Consider the following 25214-nt stretch of genomic DNA (forward strand, 5'->3'; position numbering starts at 1 on the left):
GTATAGTTGTAAAAGAACATGTTAAACATAAGATAACGGCCATACTTGATTTTTCTAAAGCCGAAGGTGTCGTGCATTTTTCTAGTGATTATCACATCATTAAATGACAAGTTCTGGCTGAGAAAAGTTTAGAACATCAAATTGTTGAAGAACATGAGAATGGAGGCAAGAAGGAATCATTGGCATGTCAACACTCGGTGATTTCTAGCAACCCTGGAAGCACCGGTCTGACCGGTTCCATAGTCCAGTCTAACCGGTCCATGTAGAATATGACTATGGGCTGCCATCAAGAGGAGAAGCATGATATCATCCACATCAAGTAAGGTTCCTCGCCTCTCCAATATATTTAACAAGGTATGTTTTGCAAGTAATTCCCAATCAGATCACAAATTCTCAGTTAATTCATCTATTAGTGATTTTTTCATAAATAATTCCAAGAGATCGATTGAGAATGGTAATTTACTTGCTAGCAATAGTATGCGTTCACATTCCTTCAATCAATGCATTGTGAAAATTAGAAAGGCTGATAATAGTAATACTTTGGCATTTAAATTTTCTCCATCATCATTGCCAAAGTTTTTCTCTACCTGGTTTACTTATGGTCATTCTGGTTTTAAAAGTAAAAGATCAAAACCGAGAGCCATTGTGAAATCCGATGCTAATATAGGGATAAGCTCTAAAACATCGCGTATGAGAAGTACAAGGAAATAAAGTATAGTTTTGATTTGACTTTGTGTGATGATTCTTTTCATATCTTGCTAGAGAATAATTTTATTAAGCTATTTGATCACAAAGTTATTCCATCACCTCTAGAATTAGAAGATCGAAAGTATTGTGGCATAATTCATTTGATCATAATACTAGTGATTGCAATATATTTTTCCAACTTATACAATCGGCCATTAATACTAGACGATTGAGATTTTCTCAAACACAAGAGGATGACCAGTTGGCTACAATTGGTTTTGATGGCAAAGGATCATTAAATTGGTTAGCATCAGCCGATTCATCTAAAGATCCAAAGTTAATTGCCAAAAAGGAAGATTTGTGGCTCCAAAGTGATGAGAAGGACATGTTCATGAATTGCATGTTCAAGCAACTATTGAGGACAATGAGCCTATCAATATCCTAGAAGTTACTGGGGGCAAACGGATTTTTCTCCATCAAATCGAGAACATGTTACTCCTGTTGTGCTGAGTGAACAGGTCATACCAGTTTGGCAAATCAGGTCAGACTGGTCTTCCAAACCGGTTAGACCGATTCAGGTCTGAAATGTTCAAAAGTGTCGAGACCTGAGCGTCCTGTAGTGAATGGAGGTAAAGACCATATAAGCACAAGGGTGAAAAGCCGAAGCTTACTTTTGATGAACTTCTAGCTAAATATCAAAAATAGAATGAGGCTAAGTGGCTGATCATTCAAATGATGTTAAATCATCAAGATTGCCTCTAAACATAATTTTGGGAATTGGAATTGGCAAGGGGAAAATTTTCATTCAGTAGCATAATATTCTCCTTTTGGGCCATCAATACCAGTTTCATATGCTCCACATCCCACTAGATTTCATCCTTACTCATCATGGGGGTGGAATGATCCATGGGCACACACTCCTTCATATTTTAGACCATATCATGTAGAGTATGCAGCTCCAAGAGAACCATCATGTGCAAGGCAGCTATATGTTGAAAATGACCGTTTTGAGAAAAAGGATCGGTCTAGTGGTCAAAAGAAGAAAAAGGTTGTCAAGCAAGTTTATCGAGTGAAAAGAGATGGTCGCAAAAATAAGAGTTCAGATCTGGATTCAATTAGTGAAAAGATGATTAATGTTTTAAGCACCTTGGCTACTAATGGCAAAGGAAAGGAAAAATCAGTCATTGATCCTCCAAGTGCTAAATCTGAAAAAAAATAAGTTAAAAGCACCAAAAAATAAGAAAAGAGCACTGCTATCCAAAACTAAAGCAAAGCCAAGTTATCCACTTGGTTTATCAAATTGGCAGAAGAAGAAGCTACAAAAGCTTAGTGCTCCGGAGCTGAGAAAGAAGAGCATGGCATGGGTTCGTAAAGGAAGCATTCAAATTCAAAACAAGGATGATGTTCAAGCAATGGGTGCAACATAGTTGAAGGAGAAGAGAAGGTATGAAAGACGATCTCCAAAACTGAGGTTTGCACCAAATCATCAAAATTATTGGTCATTACATCATCCATTTGCTTTATAAATGCCACATATGCCTATGTCTTAGAATTCATCCTTAGATATGTTTGGTTATCTCTCACACTCTTATTTTGATCCTTGGTCATGTGGGTCATTATATTATTGAGGGTTATCACCAAATTGCTATAATATTGATTAATTGTAATAAGTGTTACCATTAATTTTCAAAAACTGAAATATTTAGTTCCTAGAGATTGTTTTAATTCCTAAATTTATACATATCTCTACTCTTTTTATTTTGGGTGTGCATACTCTTATGGATGGATTCATTATGGATGATAATTTGTTATCATCCTTGGCAACATATATGGACGATGAATCTCTTGGATTATCGTCCTAAAGTCATAGCTTCTCGATGAGAGATCACTTATGACTTTATTGGTGGTTTCAATGCTCGGGGGGTAAGATTTAGCAAGGCATCGAAATTCAGGATCAGCACTCTGGAATGAGGAGTATCAGGCTGCAATGTCCAAAAAGACATTTACATAAGAGAGGTCGGTGCTTAGTAAATATTAGAGGGCACATCTCGAACAAACTGGTCTAACCACCATTAAAACCGGTCGGACCGGTATGGCTGTTACTTTGGCTTTTGAAGTTTTGTTGGGGATCGCCCAAAAAGATGGAGGGACTAACCAGCATTGGCGTGGCCTTCAGCTTCATGAGAAGGTGAGTCCAATCCCTACAGCTGCGTTGCACATGGGGGTATGACTACTTGGGTCCCAATGACCAATCCTGGATGATGTCAGAAGACTTGTTCGTGGATGAGGTAATGGCACAATTGTGGTGCTTCTTTAAGCATGCTAGGGCAATCCCAACGATCATGCGAGAACACTACGCTGCCAATCTGCCAAACAGTGTAAGTATCCATGGCCTGTAGCCTCTGAGTACTAATTTTGCACTTTGTCAATTTGCTGACTTGTCTTCTATTGCAGGAAGAACTTCACTTATATTGCTCCATCCCTTCTCCACTTGGATCGGATGGCTTTGATGTTGCTCCACGTGTACAGACCATTGTGGCTGTGTAGAAGGTGACCAAGGAGGAGGAGGAAGAGGAGTCGGAGGGTTGGTCCTCCTCGTTTAGCAGCTCTGATTTAGAGGCTGCTGAAAAGTTCGTTGTCAAGCCCCGCCTGTCAGACAAGGTAGTGTCTTCCTCTAGGGATTCGAAGCATGAAGCTGAAGATGACCTGGAGGCTGGATTGGTGCCACCCTTGAAGAGAAAGCGCATTGTCACTGTCAAACGAGTAGTGTAGAAGCCACCGACCGCTGATGAAGTCCCTCCTCCAGTAATCACAATTGAAGAAGGACAATATCCTAAGGATCGAGTACTCATAAGTTGTTTTCCTTTCCACCATGCCTAACTTGATTTTGACAATGGCGAATTGCAGGTAGTCGAGGAGGAGAAGACCACTACGGAAGTTTTGCAGCAGGAGTTGTCGACGACTAAGAAGGTCATCGAGTTAGGGGATGACGAAGAGCCTCCTATTGCTAGGGCCAATCCCATCGACGGGCAGACTACTCAGGCAGTAGAGATGACAGCCAAGGCTGGAGAGGATCAAGCTGTGATCGAGCAAGCCACGCTGAAGAAGCCATCGCCCGTAGTCAAGTCCCTACGGCTGGGGGCAGATCCCTCTTTGAAGATAAGGTGATCCACAAAGTAAGTACCTGAGTACTGATTGTGACTTGATTTTGCCTGAAATGTGTTTAGATACTTGTTTTTGCTAGGAAATTCGCCAGTGTGGATATTGGAGGCCCAAGCTCGAAGTCCGCAGGTGATGGCAGTAGCCACTTAGCACAAGACCCTATCCAGGCGCCTTCATTTCCACCGTTAGAGGAATAGCCTGCATTTGAAGTTGCTCCAAGTGCCATATCTCTTGTCACTGCACTCATGCATGATGTCAATGCAGCACTTAATGTCGTTGTAGTGCCAGCCCCCGAGCTGCCGGTGGCTAAGCCAATTGTGGTGACTACTTCCACAGTGGTGGTGACGTTGTTAGCCCCCGAGCCTGAGGTGGAAACTAAGGCGGAGGTAACAACCATCTGAGGCGGAACCGTCTTTGAGCCGCGGCAAGGCCACCTTCTAGTCTTTGGAAGCTAGTCCCTCAATTAGTAGAGTACTGGTTCCTCTTAGTGCGCCAATCACTGAAGAGCACGAGGAACCATGGATTGCTAAAGGGGTGGACCTGAAGAAGATCCAGCTGCGAGCTGACCCTTTGGCCACCATGGAGATGGAGGCCATGGTAATGGAGATGCACCTCCGTGTAGGCAAGTACACAATGGTAAGTTTCACTGCTGCATTTTTCTTGACTTGAAATCGATACTCGTTACATACGAGTACTTGCTTTGTTTCCGCAGAAACTGATCGAGCGCTCCCACTAGAAATTTGAGATGATCCAAGGCTATGGAGACACTATCATGTGGGATCAAGCGCTTGAACTGGAGCTGGCCAAGGAGTGGCAGTACTCCTCCCGGCTACTCATGAAGTATGAAGGCCAAGCTGCCGAGTATCGGAATCTTGTCAGAAAGCCGTGGAGGGGAAGGACTGCCTGTGGAGGCACAACAAGTCATTGAATAATCAATTAGAAGGTAAGTTGTCACCTCCTGATGGTCTTCGAGTACCAATTTTTGCTTGATGAATCTAACTTGCTCTTTGTGTTGTTCTTGTAGCACTCACCAAAGAGAAAGAAGATCTCCAGGGTCGTGTCACGGGTTGGCAAAACTCGTATTATAGAGTGACGGATCAACACAATAAGCTAGCTTCTCTATACGAGAATTTGGAGCACAAGCTGGAGAAAGAAAAGAAATTGTGCACCGATGGAGAAGTTGACTTGGTGAATACCATGACAATTCTCTGAGAGCGTGAGGCTGAGTTGGTGGCAACCAAGCTTGCTCTGAAGAAGCTAACAGAAGCCGCTCAACCTATCGCTGATATGGTGGAGCCCCCAGTAGAAGGCGTGGAGCCCTGTCCCTTGGTGGAGATACTCAAGGATGTACCTAGGAAGATCACTAGCTATATCCAGAAGATGGTGGAGTCCGTCTCAAAGCAGTTGTTGGCCATGGTAAAGTCCTTTTATCCACAGGCCGACTTGGCTCCTATTGTGGAGGGATTGTAGAAGATTGCTCTGATGAGCAATTCCAACAGTAGCTGCAAGAGATGGCTCCCATTGCTAAGGAGGTAGCCGGTCAGATAAACCTTGAGTAATTGTATTTAAAGAACAATATGTCGTTGTAACATAAATATGTTATGAATGAAATGGAATGTAAATTATTTGAAGTCTTGTCACAAATTTTATTGCTTGTTGACTTGTTTGAATTTTTGTTTTTAGTGCATCTTCTGAACTACCCTGATAGTTACTCGTGCGGTAGTAGTGAGTGTCTATGCACAAGGCTACTCTTATGAGCCTCTTCAGATACACGGTGTAGAGTACTTCTAGGATGTGACCCCTTTCTGCGAGTACTCAGGTATCTAGACAATCAACCTCTTTAATCGAGTAGACTCTTTAGGACTTCATCAGCTGGAGCCTACCATTGCAACCTCTCTGAGTTGTTTGGGTGTTGTGCTCCAAATACAAGCTGCGATTGGGTGATAGTACTCGGGGTAGCTGAATAGCTCGACGATCTTGCTTTTCCAAGTTACAATCAGGCCGAAACTAGTCATTTTACGATAGAAAATAACTCTGCTTTATTGAATTGTAATTATACAACTGATGTCGATGGCCGATTTACATGAATATGTAAAACTATGGGTAGAATCGACACAAGTGCTCGATATTCCATGAGTTGACTTCTCACCAGAGAGAGGTTGGAGCCTATACAACCCAGGTCCAGTGATCTTGGAGATGATAAAAGGACCCTCCCAAGGTGAATTCAGCTTGTGCAGCCCCTTGGTGTCTTGAATACGCTTGAGGGACCATGTCGCCTATATTGAACGAACATTCTTTGACATTGCGATCATGATAACGGCAAATTCCTTCATGGTATCTTGCTGACTAGATGAGTGCTGCATAGTGAGCTTCTTCAAGGTTTTCTAAGTCTAGACACCTTGTTTCTTCCACCGCACCCTCCTCGTACTGCTTGGCTACCGGAGATTTCCACATGACTTCCGCGGGGAGGACAGCTTCTAATCCATAGACCAAGAAGTAGAGTGAGTACCCTGTAGGCTTGCACGGCTGGGTGCGAAGTCCCCAGAGGACATTGGGTAGCTCCTTGACCAATTGCCCCCTTTGTTGTTGCCATTGTTGTGCAGTCTTTTCTTCAAAGCTTCCAGTAATATCCCGTTGGCGCGCTCAACTTGGCTGTTGGCCCGTGGATGAGCAGAGACGTACTGGACGTCAATCCCGCTGTTCTCACAGTAGTCCTAAAACTCATGGTTGTTGAAATTTGAGCCCAAGTTTGTGATGATACGACTGGGGAAGCCATTGCGATGGACGATCTCGTTGAGGAAGTCAAGTACTCCATTTGCCTTCGGGCAGGTCACTAGCTTCACCTTGATCCACTTGGTGAACTTATCAACTACCATGAGTACTTAGTTGAAGCCCTGGAGTGGCATAGGTAGAGGGTCAATCATGTCTATCCCCTAGCATGCGAAAGGCTAGGAGGGTGGTATAGTGATCAACTTGTAGGCAGGGACGTGTAGTTGCTTGGCAAAGAATTGACACCCTTGTTTTTGAAGGTGCCAGCTCCACTATGGATGGTTTGTGTAGTTCATGGATGAAAAACCCCAGCTGGAACTTGAGCATGAGTAGACCTGAGCTTGGACAAGATATATGCGGCTACGTTGTCATCACAAGCCACTTGATGGAACTCCAGCCCAAAGAACTTGTTCTCTAGTTTGCATACTTCTAGGCAGTACGCATCCATATTGTCTTTATGGTGATCCCACTCATCATTGACTTTATTGATGACTACCAGTGAGTCGCCGTATACCAACAATCTCTTGATTCCCAGCGAGACTGCCAAGCAGAGCCCGTGTAGAAGTGCTTCGTATTCAGCTTCATTGTTGGATACCTCCCAAAATATTTGTAACACATATTTGAGTTGTTCGCCTTTGGGAGAGATTAAGTGTACTCCTGCATCGGCGCCCTCGAGCTTGAGTGATCCATCGAAGTACATGACCCAATACTCTGGGTGTTCTGCCAGTGCTGGCACCTTATTTTCCCATCACTCTACCATGAAATGGAATAGTGCTTGTGAATTGATGGTAGTCCTTGACTTGAATTCTAGGGATAAGGCTCTAAGTTCTACTGCCCACTTAGAAATTCTTCCTATTGCATCTCGATTGTGGAGGATTTCTCTCAATGGGAAGTCTATGACGATGGAGACGTTGTGTTCCTGGAAGTAGTGTCATAGCTTCTACGAGGTGAGTAGTATTGCATATAGCAATTTTTGAACTAGCGGGTACTTGGTTTTGGAACCTAACAAGACCTCACTGACAAAGTAGATGAGCCTCTGTACTTTGTATACATGGCTTGGTTCTGGTCTTTTGACCACGATCGCAGTGCTGATGACATTAGTAGTCGTGGTGATGTAGAGCAGCAAGTCTTCATTGGGAGTATGCGCTGCGAGGACCGGTGGCTTTGATAAGAAGTCCTTCAACTGTTGAGGGGCTTGATCAGCCTCCTCGGTCCACTAAACACTACTAGATTTTTGGCCTACAGCAACGGTTGAAAAACGTGGCAATACGGCTAATATAGTTGCAATAGGTACTAATTACCACAATGGGGGTTTGGTTGCAAGCCGTTGCAATTGCCTTTGTGGTAATAGGTGCATTGCAACGGTTTTTTTTGTCATGACGCAATACCTTGCAATTGCCATGCAATTAAAGTGTTGCAATAAATACTTTTCGCAATCATATATTTGGTGGCAAAAATAAATTAGGAAACAAAAAAATAAAAATGTTTTTTGATGGAATCGAACCAAAGACCTCCTAAACAACTAGATACACATTCGATTACTACTACACTAGAACAACTTTTGTTGCATATTTTGCTAATAATCATGTTTTATCCCCTCTTCAGAATAATAATGCACGAAAAAAGTGGTAATAGATGGAAAATGTTGCAATAGTGTACATGTATTGCAACAATACTTCCCTCATGGCAACCATTTAGTTTTTTGTTGCAATATAGATCAAGATTTTGCAACGAAAGTCAAGGTTACTACAACTCAAGAAATTCGTAGCAATATTATGAACTAATCGCAACTATTTTGTAAATGGTGGCAATAATTGGTACCTTTTGCAACAAAATTAAAGATTATTGCAACAGAAGATATTCGTCAAAATATTATTGTCATATGGCAACCATTTATCAAAATGGTGGCAATAGCACCTATCTATTGCAACAAATTTTATGTTGTTGCAATGTGTTCTCTGGTAATATGGTAAAAATCTAGTAGTGAAAATTTATCTTGCCACTTGAGTAGTTCGAAGAAGGGTAGTCCCCGTTCCTCAAGTCTTGGGATGAATCTGTTGAGGGCCGCCATACATCCAGTCAGCTTCGGGACGTCCTTGATGCATGATGGGGTGTGCAAATTTGTGATGGCAGTGATCTCTCAGGATTAGCCTCGATTCCTGGATGACTGATGATGAACCCGAGTAGCTTTTCCGAGGGTACACCGAACACACATTTTGTTGGGTTCAGTTTTCATCGGAATTTTTGCAAGCTTGCGAAGGTTTCTTCTAGATCCGTATTCAATCCATCAGGATTTCAGGTCTTTACAACTATGTCATTTTGTTGCAGTGTAGTTGTTTCTTGAAGCACTCCTAGATGGCTCGTTGGTATGTGGTGCCTGCATTCTTCAACCCGAAGGACATTGTAGTATTGCAGAAAGCTCCATCTAGGGTGATGAACGCGGTCTTGATCTGGTATTCTTCCATGAGGTCTATCTAGTGATACCCTGAGTAGCAATCAAGAAAATAGAGTAGGGCGCATTTAGCCATCGAGTCAATGACTTGATCAATCCTAGGGAGCCTGAAGGGATCCTTTGGACAGTGCTTGTTGAGGTCCGTGTAGTTGACACACATCCTCCACTCATTGTTCTTCTTCTTTCGCACAAAGAAAGGATTGGCCAGCCACTCTGGATGATAGACTTCTTTTATGAAGCAAGTCACGAGTAGTTTGGCAAACTCTTTTTTGGTTGCTTCTTTGCTATCTTGGGCAAATCGATGTAGTCATTGTCATTTTGGGCAAACCCTTCTTGAACATATCCTGCTTCTTCTCGTCCTTGTCAACCTCCTCTGGAGCGTAACGGGCCAGCTCCATGAACTGATAGGTGTACTCTTGCACTGACCTGTTGCCTTGGTGAAGTTCATGGAACTCATCCGCCTTGCGCTTCATGGTGGCTGCGGGGATGTGATAGCGACGGAACTCCATCACGAACTTACCCAGGTGATAGTGGAAGCATCCTAGGCCGTGGCGCAGTAGTTCTCCCACCAAGCCAGAGCAGTCCCAGTGAGCTGGTGGGCAGCCAAGAAAACTTTATCCCTGCCCTCACAACCAAATGGCTCCAGCTTCCTCTGAATGACTCGCAGCCAGTCATCTGCGTCCAGAGGGTTGACGGACCTGCCAAAAGTGGGTGGCTTGGTCCGGAGGAAGTCCGTCAACTTCTCATTCCTGCTCTGTCCGTGGGGCCTCTGGCGAGTGATGGCGTTGGCCAAGGCTTCCAGCAGAAGGGTCTGGTTGTTCATCACTTGCACCAGATCAATGACCGGTGGGGGCAGTGGTTGCTGTGCTCCCACTTGGCTTTCTCCTCTGCCTTCAGGCTGACTCACTTCCTGCTCTTTAGTAAGCACTGCCGGAGGCGGTTCTTGCCTTTCCGGCTGCCTCTCAGCACTGGGGGTGGCATGGGCCTAACTCGGGGAGGTCCTGGTAGCACGCTTGGGAGGCATCTGCAGATTGAGCGAAATTTTATGAGACTAGGACTTGGGTTTTAGTGATCTTTTAAGGTAATTAATTCGTATTTTCGAAAAGACAGAATCCACCTCCTATCGACAAGCACACAGACTAACAAACAACAAGCACAAACGATTTTATTTCTTTTGCCAGGGGGGTACAAAAATCTTGGGCTAAGGCCAAAACACGCACTACATGACCGAGTACAACAACACAACAGAGGGGTACAACTCTATGTTGCGGACCGTGATGACTTCATTCCCTTGGGTGCAACTTCGGACTGGGCAACCTACTCGCGGGGCGAGTCTTCTCCTTGGACGGAGTGGTCTTCTAATGAAATGAGGAGGGCCAGCACCTCATCCTTTAGAGTCCCACCCGCCGGAGGGGGTTCCGGCGCCTCTTCATTGGCCACCTCAGAGCCTCTTTCCGAAGGCGGTGGTGCTGGGGTGACATCAGGGCTCTTCCGCTTACCGGATCCCTGGGCGATGGGAATTCAATCAAGGATCGGGGCCTCTTCATCCTCGATGGCCACCATCCTTCTTCTGGCTCGAATGGTGAGGTGGGCGTCCTTCAATTCCTTTGAGTGCCGATCCTCGGCCTCCTTGAGGGCCTCAATGGTAGCAGCCTCATTGCTTTGGGCGGCCGAAGCTCATGCCTCGACGGCTGCTAGCTTCACTTGAAGCCTTCTCACCATAACCTCTGCGTCCTCGGCTCTACGAGTCTTCTGCTTCAGCTTCGCAGCCTGCTCGTCGTAGAGCTCGTCCAGGGTGAGAAGGTAAGTAGCCATATGGAGCACGGTGGGGTCATCCTCGTGTTGTCCACATCCTTCCAAGGTCCTCACCCGGCTTAGCCAGACCGGGCGGTTCTTCTTGACAGGCAGGTAAAATCTCATCGGGGTGCGGCCGATGTGCCTCTCATAAATCTGGCACAGGAAACGTAGAGCCTTTCGTGCTGCCACTTGATCAATGTCCTTGTGGCGAAAGCTGGTGGTAGTCACATTCCATGGCTGGATGTCGGGGTAGCGGCTACTCCTCCTGATGTGGATAATCATCTCACACCGAGGGGTCCCGCGGTCCTTGTACTCCCTGCCGGTGTACTCTAGGCGCTCATAAATTCCGAGGCGGTCCATGCAGGCGAACAACAACCTGGGAAAACCGGGCTCCTCCAGGCAGTGGCTGTTGACCCATCCTTCTTCGGCCATCTGGAAAAGAACCGGGGTGCAAATTAGTTTTGCAATAGAGGAGAGGTAGGAAGAAATTTTGTTAGTCATTTATTTTGGTCAAAAGGGCTTTTCCGATCCTAAGGTCGCGTCCTACAGCCAACGACGACTCTGATACCACCTGAAGCGTCCCCACATCAGCGGAGACTAAATGTGATGCAAATATCAGTCCCAGGAGGCTGATAACACATTTATTCAATAGATAGTTCAAATACCATACAACTCTCGAGGGAGTGGGTGTGAAAGCCACGCCGCGATAAGAAGCAAATAAATCACAGCGGCTAGCCAAGTGACTGCCAAAAGACAACACTCGGGACTACATGGCAGCAGAAACATCTTGCGAGGGCCAACACCACAGGCAGCGTTGGGTGCAGACACAACCTCCTACTCAAAGTCCTCGGCGGCGAAGTCCGGGTCTTCCTCTATAGCAACGAAACAAGGGTGAGTACAGAAGTACTCAACAAGTCCAACCCCATCCACGGAGGGGAATACAACTAAGAATATGCACGGATATATCAAGAATAAGGCTAAGGTTCATTTTGCCATAAAGCTAGGTTTTTCAACACATGCAAGGGTTCATTTTTCAAAAGAGTTTTTGCAAAGCTTTTCCTTTAGTAACTGAAACATTGAGTGGGGTCGATCCTACACAAACGATCCAAATTTTATTGCTATCGGACTCCTCGTCCGCCATAGCCCACGGCACAACTGCCGGACACTTCCAAAATCCAACACACGCCATAAAAACCATCCATCTCCAAATGCTAGTTATGTGACCAAGCCGTAACTTGTCCAATGCCGTGGACATGGCTACCCGGATAGGTTTTAACTCTGCAGAGGTTGTAGACTTTTCCCACAAGTAGGGTACCGCAGCACGATCACCTTACTGCCGGTGCGGATCTAACAAAGCCATTACCCACCTTAGCTAAGACTGACTAGTCCACACAGAAGCAACCAAGGGGTTAACGACCTACCAACGAGGTCTTAACCGGGACTTAAGTCACAAAGATCTTACCCCTTTTCCATGGGCTTCCGTTACTCACCAGCTCACCCGAAGACTAACAGTTTAGCTAATGGGATTTATACTAAGCCGTTGCCCATACAATGGTCGAGTGGTTGCACGATGGTTGAATTAGGCAAGATGACACATCAACTCGGTCCTTAACCATGACAAGATGGATATCTCCCAACCTTGATCAACCACTAAGGTACGAGCCCACAATTTTGGCATTTCACACATGAAACACCCATCCATCTCATCTAAGCATCACCTTTCTTTATTTTCGAATCCCATTTTTCTCATTTGAAAAACACTCACACAATTATTCTTTAAATAAATATTTGTAGTCATGATTGAAGTGAGTAACAAGGTCCTAAGCATCCTAGAAGTAATTATCATCTAAACAGAGCGAATCATATTTAGAGATAATTAAAGGACAAACAAGGAATAATCATAAAAATCAAGGGGTGGCTATCCAACCATGTCTTGCAATAAAACAATATGCACTTTTGTAAAATAGGCCAATAGGTTGTGTTTGGAAAATTAGGAATTGAATATGCATCAAAGGGTGAGATTGGACTTGCCGTCCTCGAAGCCTTCCGGGAGTTCCGGCTCGCGCTGCTGGTCCTCGGGCTTGGGCTCGCGGTCAAACTCCTCCTCGTGCTCCTCCTCGGGTACTCCGCGATCTACGGCACACACAAACGAGCACACAATAAATAAAAAGAAAATAAGATTTTATCCGTTGAGCTCCGAACAGAGAATGCGAACGGAAAATAGGTGGGATGAGTATTTTCATGAAATTTGGATATGCCTTGGCGGAAGTATACTGGAGGATGACGTGGTCGAATTTGGGATTAATTGGAGGAAGTTTGGCGCATGAAATGACGAGTTAGCGGCGTATTAGGGGCTTAAAAGGAGGTTTAGGACTAAATCGCGCGAAACTAGGGACCTATCTATAAATACTTTTGGGAGTGGAAGGGCACATCTGTGAAACAACCTTTGAGAGAGGTGGGAGGACTTATTTTGGAAAATAGGGAAAGGTGGGGGTTAGATAAATATTTGGGGAAATCTTATCTTCTTCTTCCCCGATTACACAGGAAGAATGGGGGAAGGGGCGGCCGGCCTAGGGGTGGCGGCCTAGGCTTGCCAGCGGTGAGGGGAGGCGGTGGGGGAGGGTAGAGGAGGCCATGGGGCTCCGTTTTACCCCTTACCTTGGGGATTTTATGATGGGGAAGGGGGCGGCCGGTGGTGGGTAGGGAGGCGGCGGCGCACGGGAGGGGTGGTGCTAGTGGCGGCGGTGCTTGGCGAGGGTGGCGGCTTGGCACGGGAGGAGGTAGGCGCTAGGAGATGGGGTGGGGTGTGGAGGTGGTGGCCGGGGCGTCGGCCCTTTTATAGGCCGGCGAGGAGGCGGGGAGCAGCCAGCGGTGCGGGCTCGGGCAAGTACTGGCGCCGACGGTAGGGGGGCGCCGGGGGGGGGGGGGGGGGGCGAGCGGCGGGCGGTGTAGGAGGGGCTGCAGGCGGGGCCGGGCCAGCGAGCCCCAGCCACGGCGGGCAGTGTCGGCGCCAGCGCCAGGCGTACTGTGGGCGCGTAGGGGGGCCGGGCACAGCGCGGTCTGGGGCCGGGCGCAGGGGCTGGGGGCCGGGCGCCAGAGGGAGGCCGGGGAGTAAATGCGCCGAGGGTGAGGGCCCGGTTGGGGCACCAGGGAAGTGGCGCTGAGCGCCAGGAAGAAGGAGGAGGGAGAAAGAAGAATGAGGAAGAAGGAAGAAGAAGAAAGGAAGAAAGAGAAGGAGAAAAAGAAAGAGAAAAAGGGAAAAAGAAATGGGAGGAAAAAAAAGAGAAAAAGGAAGGGAGGGCCAGCGGCGATTGCGGCACGCAGTCGGAGCACGCGCAGTGGTCTGTCGACCGGCACGCGGTGAAAATTACGGGAGAGGATAAAATGATGGTTGTCGGCTTCGGGTGCCGGGATGGCGAAATCGCCGGGAAGATTTTGGATTTTCGAGAGCTCAACGGTGACAAGATTTTGAAAGCGATTTTTAACGGGTGATTTAAGTTTGTGATTTTTGCGGATGTTACAGGCACGGCCATGGTCGGGAGCTCACCGGGAGTGTTTGCGCTGAAAGAAGCTCGGGAAGAGGAGGCTCGACGGCGGTGGTTCACGGCGGGGCCTCGGACACAGTAGAAAGGGGTCTTCTCCGGCAACGGCGACAACGAAGCAAGGCAGGTGGTGGCTCGGGAAGTTGGAGTGGCACACAGTAGGCTCACCCAAGTGGTTCTGGGCGCTAGGGAGGCTCAGGAGGGGGAGTTCGACGGTGGGGGTGCGGCGGTGGAGCGAGACAGAGCTTCCCTAAGGGAGTGGTGGCGATGAAGCACCGGTGAGGGACACTGGTGCCTTTTTATAGGGGCAGAGGGGGATGAGGGAGGAGATAAGGATGCTAGAGCACCACAGAGGGCTCGAGGGAGGTGGCACAAGTGACGCTGGCCACTGGCGAAGCGGTGAGCAGCAGGCAGAGCAGAGCAGAGGCGGCTGCGACTGGCTGGGGCAAGGGGCGCATTTGGGCAGGCGGCAATCACTGGCAGTGCTGGATTTTGGCGTGCAAGATCTCTATTGCCTCGTGTGTGGAATGGCCGAGCGAGTTGTTGCATCAGCAACGGCGGCCAGGCAGCGCTAGCCGATCCGGCGGTTCACCATGGTGGCGAGCTCGCGCAGTCGCTCGTGGGGGTGCCACAGGGGTTGGCCGAGGAGGATGCGGCGTGGCAAGGAGGAGGATAGCACTGGCGCGAGATTGGGCAGCGTCGGGGTCGTCGCATCCCATTGGCGGTGAGCATTGGTGGTGGCACTGTGCTGGTCGAGCGGCACCGTGTGACGCGCCAGCACACGCCGTGCGCGGTCACCCCACCAGGGCACTCGAGTGGCATGCAAAGGCAGCACCTTTGAGGTGATTTTGTTTCAAAAATCGAATTCAAACTTTGAATTCTTCAAAAGCAAAACTTGTTGACCAAACTCCACTCTTCAACTTCTACAAAAGCTCATGTATGAAAAACTTAGCAGAAATTGAGATGGAAGGGTTTGAAAATTAGTGGAACATCGGTCATGGCTTTGTTTGAATTTGTTCCCAAAACTTGCTGAATTTTGAACTAAAATTTGGATGCCTTCCTCTCAAAATCAGAAAATGTGAAAAATAACAAAAGTTGTTTGTTTTGAGATGTTCTACAACTTTCATATTGAACAAAAGTTGAGTTCTTATATGAAGTTTTGTTTTTGATAACTACCCCCAATTAGAGCTTTTTGAGGCATTTTTGGATACTTGGTGAATTTGAAATGTTTTCAAAAGTTGGGATTTGGACTTTTGAATGTTTTTCTACCTTCCCAACCTAGTTTTCTTGTGTTTCATACTTAGTTTCTTATTTGCCCTTGTTTGACTTTATTTTGCCTCTTTTTGTGGGTTTTCAAAGTTTAAGTGCATTTGAATTTACAATTGGCAAGGTCTAGAGTTTAAGTGTGATTTGTACCCTTAATCACTTCAATTAACCTTTTGAAATGTTCACTAAAACTAGGGATGTTACACTCACCCCTCCCCTTCCCTCCCTCTCTCTTATGTGTGTGTCCATATAATCCTCATCCCTATAAAGCCATGGACCCATAGTCCTAGCCTCTAGCTCTTCATGTGTGTCCATATAATCGTCAATCCCTATAAGGCATGGACCCATAGTCCTAGCCTCTAGCACAGTGAGGGCACCGAGCACTGGTAGCCCTTGCAATGGTATACCATGCTCTAGCTTGGAAACTGCATCTACAAGGGAGCGTGTGATGGCGGCTGTGCTCCAGCATAGAAGCACATAACAGCCATCTAAACATTGGTGGTTCGCGTGGCGGTGCATCATATTTAGCTAGCTTGCATGGCAATAGTTCTGATTTTGATGTTAGTAGCTGATGAACTTCATGTTTGTATGTAAATGTTTTAGTTAGTATGCAAATGGTTTAGATAGAACGTGGATATTGTGCTAGCTGATGATATGAGGCCTTGCATTGGCAAATGATGATACACCTGCATTTGTCTTGAGTTGAATATGCATTTATTTTGAAATTAATATGATATGTCTTCTATCATTTGGAACAAGTCTTACCATTATGAATGTCTAGCTATAACAATTTGGATTTTTTCTCTGGAAATCGGCCCTATTTGGATACGCTTCTCCTAGCCACGCTTGGATTATAATCAAAGCAAAGATTTTCTCGTTTCTCACTTTTTGCTTCTCGTAGTTCAAATCTCTGAAGCGGCTTACCACATAAGCAGGAATCGGTGGAAATAAGTAAAACTTTTGGCGGGGTTCTCACTTATTTCCACCGATAAGCCGCTTATAAGCGGAAACAAACGGGGCCATCATATCCTTGCCAAGTATTGATACGCACAAACCAATCCGAACCAGTAAGGATATTTGTTATCCTACCGATTGTGCAATAGGCATGGATGACAACCTAAAATATAAGGCGTTCGATCATTCAAAATGTGTTCCAAATGTAAGATATTATTCTACATGCATTTAAATATCTTATATTTTAGGATATATAAAGTACATCAAGAAAATAACGAGGATAATGTTTTAAGAACCGGCTATTATGGGATGCTCTTAGCAGTGATAGGTAGATGGTTGAGAGGCAAGCATGTTTTTTTTATATACATTGTAGTATATTAATATTAAAGTAGTACATATGTTGATTACAGAAGAGGTTGACAACTCATGGCCCCTTGTGCACAATAATATCCAAGAGTTATCATGGTGATGCTTTGTTTAACAATGAACACATGTTCAAGAGCAGGAATGTTTGAATGACGCGTGTTGATACTTTGGTGAACAATATAACACATGTCCAAGATCAGGAATGCATGGGTTGCTACCTGTTGCAACTTTGGCTAACCATAGAACACATGTCCAAGAGTGGTAATGCATGAATGACGCATGTTAAAACTTCAGTGAACAGTAGAACACATGTCAAGAGCGGGAATGCATGCGTGCCGCGTGTCAAAGATTCCCGCGGTCAATAAAACAGCTTGACCATAGCTCGTAGACAATGTCGTTACATTAGGTGAAAACGGGCTTCATTCTCTATAATAGCTTCATAAATACTGCCAGCTTTTGCCAAATAGTTTATAGAGTAGCTTTATCACGAAGATTATCTTTTTTATTGATATCGAAATTATAAATTTTTACAACAACTATGCATAACATGTTAATATTTGTTCAAAAGATCGATCCTAGTAAATATATCAAAAAAATGCTTTTGAACAACATACAGAGCAACAGCGATGGTAGTAGTATGACATTTTTTTTAGAGATAACCGACCAGTAAATGTAATCAAAGGGCTAGTACAGAATCCAAGCCGTAGCCCGCAGGAGAATAATCCTGAGCGTGACGTCAGGGTATACCCGCGCCGCCATCTCTCTCTCTAGCCTGTGCGCGTCTCCTCCCTCCCGACGCGAGCCGCTCCCCGCACGACGTGTCCGCATCGGGCGCCGTTCAACTCAAACCCCAACGGTCGGATCCCACCCGGCGTGCTCTTCATATCCGTCCCGTCACCCCCCCCTCTCCCCGTCCTCAAAGCCTTTTCCCCCAAATCTCGCGTGCTGCCTCCGTCCTGCTCCGCCCCTCCGCTTCCGTGTTCCCCCAACCCGCGCGCCTGCGCCCCCCTCGATCCGGCGGAATCCGCCGGCGCGGCCGTCGATTGGAGCGGCTGCTGTGGTTGGGGAACGCTCGGCGCCGTCGCGGGCTGCGGATCGAGGTCCGGGTCGGCGGATTTGGGCGCCCGCGGAACGAGACCTACGCGGCGGCGTGGGAGTTTGTGACGGAGTTTTGGGGTTGGGTGGTGGAGGGGAGGAGGAGGGGTCGCATATGCGCGTGACGGTCACGCCCAAGGACGAAGAGCGGCTGGTCGGCTTGATGGCGCGGGAGCGGCCGCGGTCGGCGGTGGTGACGGCGGGCGGGGATTTGTTAACTGCTACCGTCGGCGGCGGGGGCGGGGGCGAGGGGTCGGACGGGGACTCGTCGTGGTCGATACAGGAGATCACCGCCGACGACTTCAAGAAGGACTCGTCGTCCGGCGGTGGCGGCGCTTCGGCGGCGCCGAGATCTAGGTCTTGGACGGGCCCGCCGGCCATGGGGTACATGGCGCGGAGCTACGGGCAGGCGTTCCACAGCTTCGCGTGGCTGCAGGCCGTGCAGAAGAAGCCGCTCGTGGCGCACCCGGCCCTGGAGGCGGACGAGGACGAGGTGGAGCACGCCGTGGACGCCTCGGACGGGGAGAAGGAGGAGGGAGAGATTGAGGAGGGGGAGGCCGTGGAGGGCTCGTCCTCGCCCCCTCGAGCGCAGCCCGAGATCATAGATTTGGACTCGGACGTCCCAGAGAAGTCAGATTCAGCGGCTGCGGAGGGGAGTGGCAGTGCCGCGCCTGCTGTGGCCACCCAGGAGGTGGAGTTGGACTATGATCAGCGCGTGGGGAGCATTCTGGAGGAGCTCGAGATGATCTCCATTGAGGAAGCTGAGAAGTATGGACATATGCTTCATGTTTTTGTTGAATGAAGGATTCGGATGCTAAGAAAAACGGTTGTTCTTGCTGCTGTATTGCAGGTCATTTGAGGGAACGTGCGCCCGTCTACATACGTGCTTCGAGAACCTGAAGCCGCTATACCCGGAGAATGGGAGCCCGATGCCAATTCTTGATCCCCTTGTGCACCAGGCTTTTATTGGAATTGACACACTCACCACTGTAAGGCCTAGACCTAGCATTGGTTGGTTCCCCTCCTTGACTGGAAGGCTGACACCTGTTGTGTTGCATTGCTGCAGGTAGCAAATTCGTATAACTTGCCAAGGAAGGAGCAGAATAAGACAATGCTTTTGAAGTATGTGACTCATCTTTAGCTAATTATTTGCAGAAGAAAACTGCCACCTTTTGTGTAACTGAAACAATATTGTTTGAATGATGTAGGTTGTTGTTCCACATCAAGAACAGATATTCGTCCATTCTGACACTGGACCAGAGAGATGAGGTTAGTAATGTTTCTGTTTTGTTGCTTGCGGGCTGAATTCTGAAGCTGCAACCTCAATTTTGTCATGTTCCTCTGTATCAGCTGGACAGTCGTGTGAGGCAGTTGGTTTTCGAGGATAAAGACAATGTCAATGACCCAAGTACCAGTGGCTCGGCTCCATCTGGGCAGGTTTCGTCAGGGAGATTGCCATACGAATCAGGAGCAGCAAATTCATTCAGTGGATCTAGCTTACCGAGGTTGGAAATACCCGCAAAAAGGATTAGTCCCTTGTTGGATCTTCATGCAGATTATGATGAGAACAGCTTACCCTCGCCCACACGGGATAATGCACCTCCTTTTCCTGTGCCAAAGCCTATAGGGTTTGGGGCATTTCCAATGGTACCTGAGAGACCATCTTTCCCAGAGAGGGAGTCTGGAAGGAATTCGATATATCCATCCTTAAATGATCCTCTGAAGGCTGTTTCATCATATCAGCAGAAGTATGGGCAGAAATCGGTCTTTCCAAGTGATGATCTGCCAAGTCCAACTCCTTCTGGTGATGATGGTAAATCTGCAGACAAAGGTGGTGATATATTTGGTGAGATTTCCAGCTTCCCAGCTCCAAAGAAGACTGCACTGCCAAGTACAAGTCAGATGCCTGCTTCTCAACCTAACACAACCAGCGGCAGCAATATTAGTTATGCGGGTGGTCCACCTGGTTATGGTAAACAAGCTGAGCAATTGGCTGCAGGTCCAAATCATGCACTAAAGGCTACATCTAAAAGTAGAGATCCAAGGCTCAGGTTTTTGAACCGTGATTCTGCTGGTGCTACAGATGCAAATCAGCGTGTGAATTTTTCAGATCTGAAGGATGGGAATTTGGGTGCTGGAGTGCCAACTATTAACCGTAAACACAAAGCAGTTGATGAACCTCAGGTGGATGAAAACGTGCTAAAAAGATTTAGGCTTGGTGCTGGGGATCCAAGAAACATGCTGGTGCCAACAGGGAATCCCAATCAGCTTATGACCAACATGAGGGCTCCCCCAAACAGCAGTGGAGCCACTACACCATTTTTGCACCCCACTCAAAGTTCTGCTCCACAAATCAGTGCACCTCCTGCTGTTTCATTGCCTTCTCTATTAAAGGACATTGCTGGGAATCCAACAGTTCTGATGAATTGGATTAAAATGGAACAGCAGAAGATGTCAGCATCAGAACCTCAGCAGGTAGCCATGTCTAGTGGCACGATCAGTACTGGAATTGCTGGCACGGTTTTACCACCTGGCAGCGCTCCAAAGACCACAGAAGCTGCACAAGTTCCGTCTGTTCGGCCAAAGGTTCTGATGCAGACACCACCTCTGGTAAAGCTCTTGATACTTTATTTTTGTCTTCTGTACATTCTTGTTTACCATGATTTACTTGTTTTGTATGTTATTTGTCAGTAATTAGGTGTACTATATTTTCATTTAATGCCAATCTTTGCTTTGTTCGAATATTTTACTAACATTAAGTTTTGCTATTTCTGTAGAACTCACAAAACGATACTGGTGTACTACGAATGAAGCCCCGCGATCCCAGGAGGATCCTTCATAATAGCATAGCCCAGAAAATGGATGCAGTGGGCTTGGAGCAACACAAATCTAATGGAACTAAGCCTGATTCTCAGGGCACCAAGGATCAGACTACTTCAATGGTTTCTCAACCAGCTTTGGTGTCTGGTATTGCACGTCCGTTCACCATGAGCACGAAGCATGTTGATCCTGTCTCAAATTCACAGTTAGCTGCTACAGCTCTTATGGCTCCTACACAACAAGCTTCAAGCAGCCTAACTAGGGTGGATCCGAGGCTGGCCGTTGAACAGAATGGTCATAATGCTTATGCAGCTAATGCTCCTGCAACACCACTTGAAGCTGTGCAGCCAGTTAACCCATGGGGTGATGTTGATCATCTCCTTGATGGTTATGATGATCAACAAAAAGCTCTCATACAGAAGGAAAGGGCAAGACGGATCACAGAACAGCACAAAATGTTTTCAGCACGGAAGCTATGCTTGGTGCTTGATCTGGATCACACCCTTCTTAATTCCGCAAAGGTATTAGAAGCTTTAGCCTATGAGTTTTAACTTCTAAGTTTTATTATTTGCCCATTAATGTATTGCATGCTTGTTCAGTTTATAGAGGTCGACTCTGTACATGAAGAGATCTTGCGGAAGAAAGAGGAACAGGACAGGTCTATGCCAGAACGCCATCTCTATCGTTTTCACCATATGAATATGTGGACGAAACTGAGACCAGGAATATGGAATTTCCTTGATAAGGTTTGTTTCTTTAGAAAAAAATCGATGACTTAAGTGTGTTTATTCTCTGCTGTTAATTTTTGACCTGTCTGTTGCTCTGCTATAGGCGAGTAAGCTCTTCGAGTTGCACCTGTACACCATGGGGAACAAACTTTACGCTACTGAGATGGCTAAGGTTCTTGACCCTACTGGGACCTTGTTTGCTGGGCGAGTCATCTCAAGAGGTGATGATGGTGATCCTTTTGATAGCGATGAGCGATTGCCCAAGAGTAAAGATCTGGATGGGGTATTGGGGATGGAATCTGCAGTGGTAATCATAGATGATTCTGTAAGAGTCTGGCCTCACAACAGACACAATTTGATAGTTGTAGAGAGGTATGTATAGCTGTTTAATGTTTTTATTCTTCCTACATGAACTAAAGGTAAATACATCTGACTAAACCCCTTTCCATGTGATTTTCTGCAGATACACCTATTTTCCCTGCAGTAGACGTCAATTCGGCCTTCCTGGACCGTCGCTTCTGGAGATTGACAGAGACGAGAGGCCAGAGGATGGTACCCTTGCTTCTTCACTGGCGGTAGGCCCTTGTTTCTCCACAATTGAGCTCACGTGGGCTGAAGTCCAAATTTGATTGTTCTGACTGAGTTCTCGTGCTCTCTGGGAATATAGGTCATTGAGCGAATTCACCACAACTTCTTTTCTCATCCTAAACTCAATGAGGCTGATGTGCGAACCATACTATCAGATGAGCAGAAGAGCATCCTTGCTGGCTGTCATATAGTCTTTAGCCGAGTTTTCCCGGTTGGAGACACAAAACCTCATTTGCATCCTCTGTGGCAGACTGCAGAGCAGTTTGGTGCAGTCTGCACGAACCTGATTGACGATAAGGTCACTCATGTCGTTGCTAATTCCCTCGGGACAGACAAGGTGAACTGGGCATTGTCCACAGGCAGATTCGTGGTGCACCCAGGATGGTGAGGAATATTATTGCTTTCATTTGCTTGAATCACTTTTCCTATTACAGAACCTTATTTTCTAACTTGTTGAGTTGACCCATCACTTGATTGAAATTCTTTATCATGTTTGCCATCAACAGGGTAGAAGCTTCAGCTCTGCTGTATCGGCGCGCCAATGAGCTTGACTTTCTAGTCAAATAATACCCTGCTGAGCCCCAGTTCTCCATCTAGGCTCCAGGGAAGAATTCTTCTTCTCCGGATGGGATCCAGTCATGGAAACATAACATGATAAAAAAATACTAACAACATTCTAAAACCGGACCCATAGTAAGAATCGAACCAACAAAATTTCAGGCTTTAATACAATGGGTAACAAGAAACAAATGCTTTATGAAAAGCCTGAAAGAGGGGACTGGGACAACAATCGATGTCATTACTGGAGGTGGTGGTTGCTTTGGTTCAGAAGTATTCTTAGAAAAGAGCCAGATGTGCGCTAAACGAAGTCCATTGTGCGCTCACCAACTCCCCCATTTGTAACATGTTAAATTGGTGCATTTTTGGTAGGAGTAATAGGTTCGGATGCTGCCTGTAGCCACAGAAATGTGGTGTTTCGGTAGCCGCCGCGGGTTGCCCATCGAAGTGGCAATTGAACTGACGTGCGGCGGTAATTTTGAACGAGGCAGTATGTTTATGTATGTCTTGGGGGTAAAAGTGTGGCTGGTTGCGTCTTGTGCCGTCAAACGCTGAAAAGGCATTTGGACAAGGACACCTGCTGCTCCCAAAGATGATGGTGGTTAGTGGGGTTCGTATAGCGGGAATGGATAATTGGGGGTCAATGGTGGCAGAGGAGTGCAGATGATGTGATCCGTTGGTTACTGGTTATTACATGTGAAAGATTATTCCAAACAGGAAACGCGTGACCGGATGCTATGAAAAGTGTATGCGAATCTTTAGGGCTGCTCATGAAAACAAAAAACCGTTTAGATTTTTCCCGTACCTGCGAATTTTGTTCTGGTGAAATTGCTACCGATATTTGTGGAGTTTTTTTTTCATTAGCTGGGAGTCCGTTCGAACATTTTAAGTGTTATTACATGTGCTAAGGATTTTCTTATAACCTCTATACGTAGAAAAAGGACATTGACGAATTTTTGGACACAAACTTTATGTAGAAAAGAAAATGATTTTTTGAACGTTGAGAAAAAAATTATGACATTTTACGTTTGTGGGTATGGGCACGTTTATAGAAAGAGGTAAAACTTACGTAGGAAAAGTTACCACCTTTTGAACTATAGGAAAAAAGAAGGCATTTTATAGTTCCACGAGATTTGATCGAGGAAAATCATTATTTTTGAAAAAAATGTCATTAAATCTAGTGATATCATTTTCACTATTTTATGTATAAATGGCCAAAATGTTCATTAACAAATAGTTTGTTAAATGGGGACGTGGGTTAAAAAAGAAAAAGATTGAATAAGATGCACTAAGTTGTGTTTGGCAGAACTCCATCTTATTCTGATTCCCTATGAGAACTGATTCTGTAAGAGAAGTGATTTTGTGTCTGAAAGTGATTTTTTTAATTCTCTAGCATAAACTCTTAAACTCAGGATTGAAAATCGCTTCACAAAATCAGTAGAAGATACTTTTTCCAGCTCCCAACCTCCTAGTTCATTTTAGAGAATCACTTCACAGAATCAGCAGAGAACAATGTTATCATACATGCTAAATAGTAAATAGTCGGTCACCCTTTGTTTAGCGTTTAGGCTGTTTAAACGGTGTTTAAATGGGATTAAATGACCTAAACGATTTTGTATTATAATACTAAAATATACATATTTATGTATATAGAAGTCAAATATGCTAGAAAGTCTATGTATTTACAAATGTAAAATGTAAGTATTCTACCAAATAATCTTTTTGGAAGAAATCTAAATCCCACAACTTCATATACTTACTATGCTATAGTTTAGTGTTGATTGTGGTAGTTGTAATCCTCCTATTGACTAAATTATGAATTAAATGGTCATTTAGATTATCTAATCACGTTTAACTCGATTCTGTTTAGACGGTTTTTAACGTTTAAACGGTCCAACCGTTTAATTCACCGTCTAGGGCCTAAACAACACGGGAGGCCTCTGTTTAGCGTTTAAACGCTGTTTAAACGAACAAAATGGCCATTTAGGTGAATTGTGGCAGAGAATCACTTCTCTCTGAAAAATTGTTTGGCAGAGCTCCTGCTGGATTCAGTACAGAATCAGCTCTGAGAGCTTTGCCAAACACACCCTAAGTAAGGGTTCCTTCAAATAAGGAACTTCTCCATGAGCACGCGTGCTGCACGGCGCAATTGCGTAAGAGAGCAGCAATGCGGGTAACTAATCAGTTTCTTTGGTTTTTTTTGAATCACAGTACAGGTGCAGACGTTCACAAATGCATGCACACTCAACTTTATAAACACACACACGCAACCCTACCTCTATGAGCACCTCCGATAGATTGGGCCAGCAGATCCTTGAGATTGATAAAATCACCACTAGTGCCTCCCTATCGATGGGCACGTCACCTACTGTTGAAAGAATAGCACCGGTTAAATTAGGGATTGAATTCAGGAAAATGCGAGCACTAGTG

General features: G+C 45.9%; 1 protein-coding gene across 1 annotated transcript; it reads left to right on the forward strand.

Annotated features, from left to right (window-relative positions):
- The first annotated feature begins 17899 nt into the window (after nt 1–17899).
- On the forward strand, nt 17900–23505 carry LOC117867088 (RNA polymerase II C-terminal domain phosphatase-like 3). The gene is made up of 11 exons (XM_034751420.2): nt 17900–18858; nt 18941–19079; nt 19157–19212; nt 19299–19359; nt 19441–20700; nt 20868–21431; nt 21510–21656; nt 21742–22010; nt 22102–22213; nt 22306–22610; nt 22733–23505. Exons 1-11 carry the CDS (start codon nt 18206–18208, stop codon nt 22791–22793), a joined length of 3627 nt encoding a protein of 1208 aa, XP_034607311.1. The 5' UTR covers nt 17900–18205; the 3' UTR covers nt 22794–23505.
- Nucleotides 23506–25214: the final 1709 nt, after the last annotated feature.

Source organism: Setaria viridis, chromosome 8 (assembly GCF_005286985.2).
Source record: "Setaria viridis chromosome 8, Setaria_viridis_v4.0, whole genome shotgun sequence".
Lineage (NCBI taxonomy): Eukaryota > Viridiplantae > Streptophyta > Magnoliopsida > Poales > Poaceae > Setaria > Setaria viridis.